Here is an 11,921-nt window from a genome sequence, read left to right as displayed (position 1 = left end):
TCACCTTTTTGGAGTACAAAAGAATGTGTAAACCGCAAATGATGTCATTTGGATATGTTTTACTTTGACACAGAATTGTACATTGCATCGACTCAAAACAACTTCACAAAGGCTGTAAAAGTATTTACAAGGTGAAAAAACGACTACACAGAATCTTCATCTAAAAAGCTTTTTTTAAAATGTGCAACTTCTTGTTTGGCATGCACACACATTCTCCCACACAGGAAAAAAAACTAAAAGAAAAACAGAACATACCCGCGTGAGCTTAAAGCTCCCTTTTGAACCTTATCTCATACAAACATATCTTTCAGATAAAATATGATTCTGTTAATAAATAGGCCTATTTCAAACTCACCTCATACAGAACACAAGGAGATGCATGCATGGCAGTTACAATTGGCTTGAACCAAGAGAACATTAACATCAATATAAAAATTAAGTCGAATGAGTGTTGACTTGATATAAATAGGCAAAGGATATTTTATACAGCAACGGGGTAAATAATATCGCTAGACAGAGGAATTGTGGGGCCGACTGACTGAGGGGGAATTGTCGGACTTAAGAACAGTAGTAGCACAACGTTACTTTTTGAACATGGATGGCAGGCGCTGAATGTCAGCATGTTTCCCTTAAAAGTGTATCTGTAACTAAGTACCACACGCACACACACACACACACACGCACACACACATGTGCTACAGAGTACGTGACCACTGAGACTCGATCATCGACACGATATGACAAGAGTAAAAGACAAAATCAAAATAAATGTCCGGCCGTGAACATGCAGCATCCTCTTGCATGATGTGAACACGGTATACAAGTAAGGTCAATAACACGTCACAGAAGTGTAGGACAGCGACGGACGTTACAGCGTGCGCCGTACACTCACTACTCGATGCTACCACAAAGTTATCACAACGCGGCGGCGGTCGGTTGGCGTGTACACTTGTGCACAGGGAAGAACAGCATGATTAAAACACTGTACCGAAGAATCATGTTGGTACCGCTAAGTCTACAGAGCTGGTTTCACCGATTAAACACAAGCTAAGTATAAACGGAGCAAAGGACAGTGTCAAGAACTACGGTTGAATATTCTGCATCCGACTCTTTCATCAGTCTTCTATCAGTCAGTCAGGGGTGTGTTAGGGGACAGCAAACAGATGCAGTACAGTAGAAAGCATTCATCTCATCTGGGCCGTCATGCATTGCACTTTCCCCTCCCATCATCATTAAAAAGGACTTTCTCAAACAGTAGATTCAAAACAATCCGAGAGAAGGAGGGATTCCAGCATTTGGCCTCGGGCCCTGTGTCCTTGAAAGTGACGCCCCTTCCTTCTCTCAACAGTAGCAAAAACATAACAGCAAAATATCCCCATCCCTTCTGTAAATCTCCCCCTCATAGTGAAAACTAAACTTAGTGCAAGAACGACATGTGAATTCAACCAGCGAGGGGTTTTGTGGTTGCTCTGTGTCCCTCGCTGTATATCCAGTGGTAATACCAGCTACTAGACACCTTCCTGAGCTCCTTTCCTTGCTTCCTTCAAAAGCACTGGTTCTCAACATTGTGTCTTGGGACCAACAGGACGAGTCTGTAATTCAGAAAATGTAGAAATGGAACCAAATGGACCCTTACGGGTGTGTAATTCTGAGTGTATGAATGGAACCAAACAAAACCATATTTGTACACTCTCAGAGTTCCAATTCATAGTTGAGGATTTTACGAAGTAGACTGGGATCGCAGAGAGGGCAAAATTGTATCAAATCCGTGGGCCTAATGGACATCAAACTGCAGGGTCCTCGAAATAAATTAACAAAAAGTTCACTCTTCTGAAGCACAGTCAGTCCTTTTCACATTCACCTTCAGTGCTTGTGGGAAGGCAGGCTTAGGACGGGTCAGGTGTGTTCGCAAGGACCTCGTCAGTGGAGAGGGGGTCTGACATTTTGGGGCGATGACCCTCCTCAAGCAGTGTCAAAGTAAGTAGCAGCGCTAAGCCTTCAGACAGACAGAGATCTATATAAGGTTGGTATATAATATATAGTCTTTATATCAGCAGGTCCAAGCTTCCTTGTTACTGAGCAGGTCCAAACTGTACCGTAGCAGACAGTACATCCCGTTGGTTCTCAAAGTGAGGTCCAAGGACCCTCAGGGTTCATTTCAGGAGGACCCTGACTACAGGTCTGGAACTCTGAGAGCGTTCAAATGGAACCAAATGGACCTGTCACAGGTTGGTCTGGTTCCATTTATACACTCTGAGAGGTGTATTGAGAACCGCAGGTATGAGCCCATTCCACTCTGAGAAAGAAAGAGACGTTTCTGGGATAATGTCACTTCTCCATGCAGCGTTTTGAGGGTTTGGTCATTGTCATTTCAGACGTTTGGCTCTAAAAGGCTTGGTGATCCTCAGGTCGTAGGTCATAGGTCCAGTACTGGGAAAAAAACAACCTTTTGTACTATTTTCAAGGTATGTTTCAAAATACACAACAAATGGCCAATATTGAAATATATTTTGAACTCGGGAAATAGATTTTCACAATACATCTTTGACACACTGTAGTATAATGTAAGCATATTCCTTAAGCACTTAAACCCTCTATACTCGAGTCAAACAGGCCCGAGTTGGCTCTATACTTGGTCTGCTCTTGTTTCTATCTACACCAAGTCTCTTCGACAGAAATAGCCGAGCATGTACACTGGCTATTTCTGGCAAATATTCCCTCAGAAAAGGGTGAAGGTGGAGGGCTTTAAGTAGTCAAATATTCCTTTTTCCTTGTTTTGGGTATCTCATGTCTGAACGTCAGACGGTGTGTCGTTGTGGAGCCCCCCTGCGTTGAGCAGGGGCAGAGCGGCGTTACCCACCTTCCTCAGGTAGCCCTCCCCGAGGGAACAGCAACACCCCCACGCTGCCGCCTCGCCCTGGGTTGTGGGGCGGGGCCGCAGAGGTGGGTGTGTCAGGGGACCAGAGCGGGGAGAGGGATCAGGACCCGTGGTCAGGACGACGCCCGGGTCTCGGACCACAGGGGGCGGGCCAGAGTGTTGGCACGGAGCGTCGGGGAGGTGGCGGGACCCCCGGGACTGGATGATCATGGGGGGCGGTGCGTCGGAGCGCCTGGGCTCCGACGCCACGGTCTGCAGAAACGACGGCGGGTGTGCGTGCAGCAGGGGGCGCATCGTGTGGGAAAGAGAACAACTTGTCCACCAAGAACCCACATTATCATCAGCGCTCTCGTCCGGGTGTCGCCGCTGCTCGTTAAACCGTGTGCCTCCGGGCCCCGGGCTCAAGAACAGGTTAGGGGGTTTGTCGGGGAAGTCTACGCCGGTGGACGTTGAAGAGGAGGGAGGATGGACGGTGGTCGGCGTTAGGTCAGGCTTTCGGTGCGGGCCTGACGGCGGGGAGGTTGGAAGGTCCTTCTGGACTCGGAGCCTCCTGGGGGAGCGATGGCTGCAGGAGGACGTGAGCAGGAGGCGCAGGTACGAGGGAGCCATCGGGTTTCCTATGGCTGCCGTGGCCTGGAGGCAGCGGGGCGGCGTGGCTGTGGTGAGACTGCACTCAGGAGGCCTGGAGGTGGAGGAGGCTTCGGAGGGATGGTGGAGGCTAGCGGTGGAGTTGGAGGAGGAGGTGGGGGTGTCCGCGTTGGGGCGCTCCTCCTGTAGTTGGGGTTGCCACAGTTATTACATAATCGGCTAATCACCTTTATTTGAGATAATCACAGTTATTTTGTCATAATCGTCATAATCGTTTCCATGTTGAAAGATGTTCATACAAGAAAAACGTATCGCAAGCTTGTAGATCAGCTATTTCCGCTATTTTATTTGTTGATTTTTTTAACCCTAGAACACTAAACCCGGGTGATTTTCATAATGCTTCTGATTTCTGAGGTGGGAGGGTCCTTGGGTAGCTTCATGGTTCTCAGTGACATCATAGAAGGTAGGTTTGTTTCTCTGCCCACATCCCTGTTTTTGTCTACAGGCAGGTGTTTGGGTGAATTTCACCCGGGTTGAGTGAAAAAAATCTGATATCTTTATTTATTCTTTGTGAAATATTAAAGAGAGTACCTCAATTGTATGTATGACTGCCATCACTGACCTACCCAGATATTATGCGTTGGAGCCTCTACAGCGGTGACCGTTGGGAACTGGCCTACTTGGAACGATGCAAGTTGGAAATAGATGCCCCATCCAGATATTATGTCCGTGTCCCTTTTATGCCCATATATGGAGTTCTTTGTCAGGCATGCCCAAATATGGAGTCTATGCAGATGTCAGAATGATGTCAGAACAGTTCTTTGTCAGGCATGCCCAAATATGGAGTCTGGCCCGGGCAGAGGCCTTTTGCGGCCCGGCAGAGGCCTTTTGTGGCGGTTCTGGACAACTGTGGGTCCGACCGACTCGACACCGGGCACTGCACTCCCTGTGGTGGTGCGGAACGCGTCGAGTTACGTGGATTACAGAGATTTGGTGCATTTATAGTTATATTGTGACAGTAATGTAATTACTATTCATATTAAATGTTCCAATTTCCAGAGCCATCTAAAAGAAGAGTTGCGATATTGAGGGGGCAGAAAACAGCCCGCTCACGTGGTTCATGTACTGCGCGCGAGCCCATAGACTCCAATGCATTCCGTAAACTTCCGGTTACCGTTATCCCCATGCTCAATAGAAGTCTATGTAGAAGAGCCGCCATTGGACTGGCCCCATGAAGTGAACGGAGTTTGCGTAATTCTGTCTTACTTTCCAACGGCGAAAACACAATGAAATCGTCAACCGCATTTATTTGTGCGACGATGAATGGTCAACTCAAATGCGTGAAACGGCGACAGCCCTCACCCGTGGTCCTGTCAGAGGCTGGTGGCGGAGGCGCTGGAGTCGGGGAGGTAGGTGGTGACCACGCGGTAGCCCTGCGCGCGGCGGATCATGTCGCGGATCTCCCCGTTGAGCTCCAGCAGCTTGCAGCAGATGAGGCTGAGGTCCTGGCGGGAGCCCACCAGGGCGATGGTGCCCGTCTGGCCCAGCGTCTGGTGGCGGAAGTACACGTTGAGCAGCGTCTGCACCTCGCTCTCCGAGCCGCCGCCGAAGACGCCGTCGGGCCACTGCCTCCTGGTGGTGGTGGTGGTGGGGGAGGGGGTGGGGGGGGGGGGGGGACAGGTTAACGGTTTAATAATACACTGGGTCGGGACCCAAGGTTGGCTCGCAGATGGGTTTTTATGGGTCCCCTTATTTGTTTTTAGGTCCACCATCCCTCCCTCACCTGCACTCCTGGATGTAGCGGACGGCCTTGGTGAACTCCTGGTTCTTCAGGCACTCCAGGATGGCCTGCACGGCCTCCTCCGAGCTGCTGAAGCTGGGCACGGCCATGGCCGCCACCTGGGCGGCGTGGGCGCTGGCGTGGGCGTGGTGCGCGTGCTCCAGGTCAGAGGCCACGGCCGCCTCGGCCGCTTGCAGGCTGCTCTTCAGCTCCGTCAGCTCCCGGGACATGTTCAGCAGCTGGACGGGACAGGACAGGAGGCCAGGAGTTATTGTCATTCCATACGTTTGTCTGTCTGTCTGTCTGTCTGTCTGTCTGTCTGTCTGTCTGTCTGTCTGTCTGTGTGGTGTTACGTACCTCGGGCACGGCGCTGATGGCATGCACCTGGCCAATGAGCTTACAGTAGGACTGGAAGAGCAGCAGCAGCTGGAAGTGCAGCTTGTACAGACGCTGACACAGCTCCAGTTGCTAAACACACGGGAACGGAGAGGAATGCCGTCAGATCCATGGATTAGCGTACGCGAGCGCACGGCGCACGCACACACATGCATACACACACAGTCACACACATTGTTGTGCTTGGACAGAAAACTTGTATCACTATGTTTACATTTTTTATGTGTTTTCCATTTCCAGGAAATTTACGGTTTTGGACATACAAGGTTTCCACCCGACAGCAACGATCAACTCTACACGTGTGAATATGAAATGTATACAAATATTAAGGGGCCGTGTCCACTGAGGCTGTCCCCCCCCCCCCCCCCCACCCCCCCGGCTGAAAACGCCTATGGGCTCGCCTAAAAAAAAGTTATTTCAGCTCAATCTTCAAGCAGCTTCAAACTAAAAAATGCCACATGTGAACGCAAAAATAAATGCACAGTGCTACACCACGCTGCTGGTGTTTCCAAAAACACGGCGCTCCCGCTTTAAATTCAATTCAGAACATACGGTGCACTCAGGAAAAAAAATAGGTGGACACGGCCCCTAACGGTAGAAGCTATAGCAAAGTAAACAAGCAGTTTGATGGACAGAAGCAGCTACAGTATAGCTTTAAGGCAGTGACTTGAAGAAAAGGTGGAAGAGACACTTACTGCCAGAGACTCCATTTGCTACACGGCAACGCACGCACAGCGAGAGAGGAGGAGGTTAGCGGGTGTGAGAGAGAGAGCGAGTCAGAAAGGAAGACAAACTGGTCAATCAAACTCATGCTTGGTATGAAATACACGGCAGAACAAACACAGTTACTGTAGGCCCGCAAACCCTGTCTGAATCAATTAGTACTCTGCAATCATAGCAGTCAAGTCAGCACATGCAGAAGAGAGCAAACACTCCAATATGATGATGATGACTGACAGACAGACAGACAGACAGACAGACAGACAGACAGACAGACAGACAGACAGACAGACAGACAGACAGACAGACAGACAGACAGACAGACAGACAGACAGACAGACAGACAGACAGACAGACAGATAGATGCAGGGTGAAAGATAGATAGATGGATAGATATAGATCAACCAATAAGACAACAGTTAAAATCCCCAGGGTTAAGTGTTTGTTTAAAAGTATTGAAGAGTGTGATAGATTCAAGGTTGAACATACAGTACATAGTAATGGATAATGTTGACTGACCTTCTCCTCGGAGTCTCCTGGCTGACAGGTGACCACTCCCTCGCCAGCACATCTGGGAAATGTGTCCTTACAGTTCCTCAGCCACTGGAGGGCAGCAGAAAGTATTATTATCTTTTTATTAATTTCTTTATCACAAATTAGATAATAGACACTCGATAAGCCCTTTGGGGTTGTTTGGTCTTCCCTGTACAGCTAATTATAATAATAACAGCACGTGATTACTGCATTCATTATATTCTGTAATTGTAGTTTCTACAGAAAAAAACAATAACAATTTAAAGCGCCGGAGTGCATTGAGTTTCCTACCGACACAGCAGACTCCTCTCTGGTGTTGTACGTGTCCAAGTACTCCTGAAGCTCTAACGCGCTGAACTTCATCTTCTCCAGGAGACCATAGGACATGATCTGAGGAGAGGAGAGGAGAGGAGAGGAGAGGAGAGGAGAGGAGAGGAGAGGAGAGGAGAGGAGAGGAGAGGAGAGGAGAGGAGAGGAGAGGAGAGGAGAGGAGAGGAGAGGAGAGGAGAGGAGAGGAGAGGAGAGGAGAGGAGGCACAGGGAAGATTATTTCTTTTGTTAGTGTGAGTACACTAGTGGTTCTCAAACATTTTTGGCTCACCAAAAGGTCACCCCTGTATAACATAGAAATGCACTCTGTCGAGGTGCCAACTTGCGCCACAAGTAGGCCAAAGAAAAGAGAGTTTGCACATTGCACATTTTCCCATCAGGACACGCCCCCCTCTGACACTTCGAAAAATAATCAAATGCAGGGCATTTCTTGACAGAAACTAGCTCATAACGTTTCTATGGTGGATTTTCATGAAACAAAAACTTTGCAGATAGAAAGAGGATAATTCAAGCTTTTCATTCAGCTGCAATGTTGGTGAGTTTAACATTGTTTAATGCAATCAGACAGGACTTTTATGTTTGGATGTATGGGCTGTCAAGGCCAGAAAGTTTTGCCACTCAGTGGGCGTTCCCGCATAACTTCCAGTTTCGATGATGTCACGCACATACCCTCTATAATGGAATGAAAATGACCCCATATACATGGCCTATACTTGTGTGCAAGCAGAGCGTATTATAAGTACTGCTATTATATCTATTTATCTATTACTGCTGTCCCGTTATTGACCTTATACCAATCTTGAAACGTACCTTAGTTACTTCACCATCAAGAGCCAATAAGGGACCACCATTCTTACCCCGACATGATACAATCATACATACATACCCAGCCGATCACCAAACTATTTTGGTGAAGAGACTTGGTGTACTGTAGGCTGAAAAAGAATGCACCAGGTACAGTTTAACTCGCGTCCGTTTTACTGAGCACAGAGGGTCTAAAACTGAAGTGGTGACATTGATGAACTCAGAGCATTCTGGGGCATCCCTGGACTTGCGTTAAGGCACCGTAGGGTGCCACGGCACCCACTTTGAGAAACCCCGGTGTACACTACGCACCGCCGCTTCACACTGTACTTACAGTGTCTGCGTCGATGTAGATGGTGGGGCAGTCGGAGCACGTGGTCAACATCTGCGAGGAGCGCACAAACTTTGTCCCTATTCCCCTCAGTCCCTCTCCCATGTAGGTGGCCGCGTCTGTGGTCAGCGAGCAGAACTTCCCCTGGATGTTCTGAAACAGAGAGGGGGAGGGGTGGTCATGATGGAGAGAAAGAGAGTAGAGAGTAAGATAGAGGTCAATCTGACAATCGGCAACAAAAAGGTTTGTTTCCATTTTAATTTGAATCTGGGGGCAGGGAGGAGAACACATGGAAGGTGTACTGTAAACAGTACTATATGTACAGTAGTGTACTATACTGTAGTGTGTACCTGGAACAGCGAGGAGAACACATGGAAGGTGTAAACGGCACACGAGCCGTCCGAGTCGGTGACCAGCGTGTTGATGTGACAACGCCACGCCTCCTCGGCGTCGTCACACACCGCCGGCTGGAACGCCGCCAAGATGGCGGAGAAGAACGGCGAGGGGGGAGGGGGGAAGCCCAGGTCCTCCAGGTCATCCACGTCGTCACGGAGGCTGTGGCCGCGGAGACAAACAAAAGGATCACACCCGTGTGAGGTGAGGGGCGCTCTTATTATCATACATCACATTCTGTGCTTGCAGTGAGTGGTCAGCGGGAAAACATAAACGGTCACCTACCTGGGCAGACAGTTGGGGTCCAGGAAGCCCAGGGGAGGCTGACAGATGTGGGGGTTGAGCAGGGGGTCCCCCGGGGGCGTGGCGGGGGGCAGCTCCAGGGTGAGACTCTCCCCACAGTCTGAGCCCTGAGGCAGCTCCGCAGCGCTGAGAGACAACTCATCATCCTGGAGCCCCGAGCCTGTGTCCTCATCCTCCACACACACACTCATCTAGAGAGAGAGAGAGAGAGAGAGAGAGAGGTGTTTACTGTGTGTACTGCACATTCATCTATGCACAGATGCTTAATTTAGGAACCCATCCCCAGCTTCGCCACTAGGTGTGAAACAGTATGCAAATGGTCTCCTGTGCCGTCTGACGTCAGATCTTGCCAACGTCCTATGATTCACGTTGCTATTCAGAATGTTCGGACAATTGTGTGCCATGTAAAAAAATGGGAGATATATTTAGTTCAATGACCACAGGGCTATAAAGAATGGGCCAGGAGATATGTTCACGTTCACTTCCCCAACTGCAATTAATAGACTCACGACCTACTTCTGGTCTCCTAAACGGGCCAAGCACCTACCTCACACAGACACGGGAAGTGAAGGCCGCTTAGGCTGTCTTGTCTTTGCTATTGTTTGTAGTGTGTGTGTGTGTGTGTGTGTGCGTGTGTGTGTGTGTGTGTGTGTGTGTGTGTGACTGTGTGTGTGTGTGTGTGTGTGTGTGTGTGTGTGTGTGTGTGTGTGTGTGTGTGACTGTGTGTGTGTGTGTGTGTCCACTCCTCCTCACCCTCAGTCCTAGCTGGTCGTCCTGCAGCGCCCCCTGTGGTGGGGTGGTGGCGTTGAAGGACGGCGTGTCAGCAGAGTTGTCGTACGACGAGAGAGAGCCTGTGTGATTGGTCTCCTCTGAGGGGGAGGGGTTGGTCTGCACCACAAGGAAACAATACACCCAGTTTCATTATAATTGGTACTGATCAATGTATTATTGCTGAATTCATACTACGGTACTATTTATATTTCATTGAGACAAGAACTGATCCACAATCGAACAATATTTTGAGAATGTATTTAGCCTATTATTGATTTTCTTTTTCTCTGCGATAGATCTCAAGGTTTTTTGTTTTAGTTTTATCCTTTTGACAAATATGAACACATACATAGTATTACATACGTATGTGTTTCATGTCATTGTAAATGCATATCATATCTGTCGGGTGTAAACCTCATTATGTCCAAAACGGTTACTTTTCAGGATTCAACTTCAAAAACAGCAAAAGTAGCAGATATACACGTTTGAATCTTGGCGCAAAGCGATGTGTTTTGAGCATTTACTTTGGATCTGCTACTTTTGATACTTTTGTGTGACACTGTAGTGTGTTCAAGTAGAGAACACATGGAAGGTGTAAACGGCACACGAGCCGTCCGAGTCAGTGACAAGCGTGTTGATCTGCTACTTTTGATACTTTTGTGTGACACTGTAGTGTGTTCAAGTAGGGCGTTATTAATTTACGCAGTCAAAATATGCAGATAAGAGTTTTCCTTCTGCCCCCGACAGCAATGAAGTACAATCAATCAATCAATCAATCAAACTATAGACCAAGCATCAAGAGATAGAATTATTCGGAGATCCGATTTTGCACACACACACTTGATGCTGGTCCAGAATGCAGGATTTAGTTTTAATCATGTAACTCAGAGTAAACGTACCAGCTGTGAGTGAGACAGGCTCTGGCTGGTGGACGACTCGTCCTCCTCGGAGGACTCGTCAGAGTCGTGCAGGGGGTCCTCGTGGCCCCCCAGGCTGGGGGTGGAGCCAGAGTGCTGGCTCTCCTCCAGCAGGTCCCCCAGCTCCGTGCTGTCCAGGGAGCGCCGGCGCACGCCCCAGTTGAAGTTGTCCACGCTCTCTCCCTGTGCGAGGAGCACGCACACACACACACACACACACACACATTGAAACACACACACCACTGAATCTCACTGCCTAGAACATGGACAAGTTCTCGTATTAACGCCTGGCTTAGAGGAGTACTTCACCCCAAGAAATGACTTTCAATTACACACACCCCATGAAGCCTTGAATTCATGTAGATTTTGTTGTTTCCGTTGCATTCCTGAGCCAATAATCAGTCAGTAGGAGACTGCCGGTCATCAAATTATTAGCCTGCCCCATCAAGTGTGATTTCTGGTCTAGAGGGGCGGATTTCAAATTTGCCGGCGAACAGAGAACACTGTGGAGCGACGCCCCTCTGCACTGTTATTGGTTTAGCGAAGCAAGGTTCACTGCCACTCCTAGACCAGATTTCCTGGCTCGTTCGTCCAGGCTGTCTTTCCCTTTCTTTTGAAAACAAAACGTCTGCGGTCCCTGAGGCTATCAAATGATTGGTGTAGGAATATGACAAAAACAACACAATATCCATGAATTCAAGGCTTCTGTAATTGATAGAAAATAAGTCATTTGTACTCCTTTAAGCACTATTTCATAACAGTTATAGAAAACATTTCCTCTCAATGCTGCAAACAGAGAGCAGTGCAGTGCAGGTATCACATTTCCATCTTTATGCTTTGCAGACAAACAACACAGCAACATAAGCCTCTCCGTTATCCCACAGCCAGCGATGTGCAGACATTTTCATATTTCACATTCGAATCAAACGACCGATCGAGTAACAGAACAGAAGGGTTGTCATTCTTTGATAACAGACAGGGTTTCTGGAATTGACTCATTGCATAGGAGTTTGTGATTTGGATTCCCAGTGGTGTGTCGGCAAATTATTTACTTATAGTCTCCTGTCCTTCTCTCTTGCCTCCATAAATCTCATATAATTTATATAATGTATAATGTTACAGGCAGAAGCCCACCTGCCTGGCATGGGGCATTTTGAGAGCGTTAGGAACCGGAACA

At 48.3% G+C, this 11,921-nt stretch overlaps 1 protein-coding gene across 1 annotated transcript in view; it reads right to left on the bottom strand.

Moving 5' to 3' along the window:
- Positions 1–3,508: 3,508 nt before the first annotated feature.
- The window catches only part of fryb (furry homolog b), a 108,457-nt gene continuing 100,044 nt past the window's right edge, over positions 3,509–11,921 (bottom strand). Inside the window, exons 56-66 of the mRNA XM_080779733.1 lie at positions 10,727–10,927; positions 9,810–9,944; positions 9,039–9,247; positions 8,711–8,915; positions 8,364–8,513; positions 7,188–7,286; positions 6,882–6,965; positions 5,604–5,714; positions 5,250–5,485; positions 4,829–5,098; positions 3,509–3,649 (exon numbers count right to left, since the gene is read on the bottom strand). Coding sequence (XP_080635859.1) covers positions 4,840–5,098; positions 5,250–5,485; positions 5,604–5,714; positions 6,882–6,965; positions 7,188–7,286; positions 8,364–8,513; positions 8,711–8,915; positions 9,039–9,247; positions 9,810–9,944; positions 10,727–10,927 — 1,689 coding nt within the window. The 3' untranslated portion in view covers positions 3,509–3,649; positions 4,829–4,839. The remainder of the gene's footprint in view (positions 3,650–4,828; positions 5,099–5,249; positions 5,486–5,603; positions 5,715–6,881; positions 6,966–7,187; positions 7,287–8,363; positions 8,514–8,710; positions 8,916–9,038; positions 9,248–9,809; positions 9,945–10,726; positions 10,928–11,921) is intronic.

Source organism: Protomyctophum bolini (assembly GCF_963924005.1).
Source record: "Protomyctophum bolini genome assembly, chromosome: 13".
In the NCBI taxonomy this organism is placed as follows: domain Eukaryota; kingdom Metazoa; phylum Chordata; class Actinopteri; order Myctophiformes; family Myctophidae; genus Protomyctophum; species Protomyctophum bolini.
The sequence above is the reverse complement of the archived record's forward strand: the minus strand, read 5'-3'. Positions and strand labels throughout refer to the sequence as shown.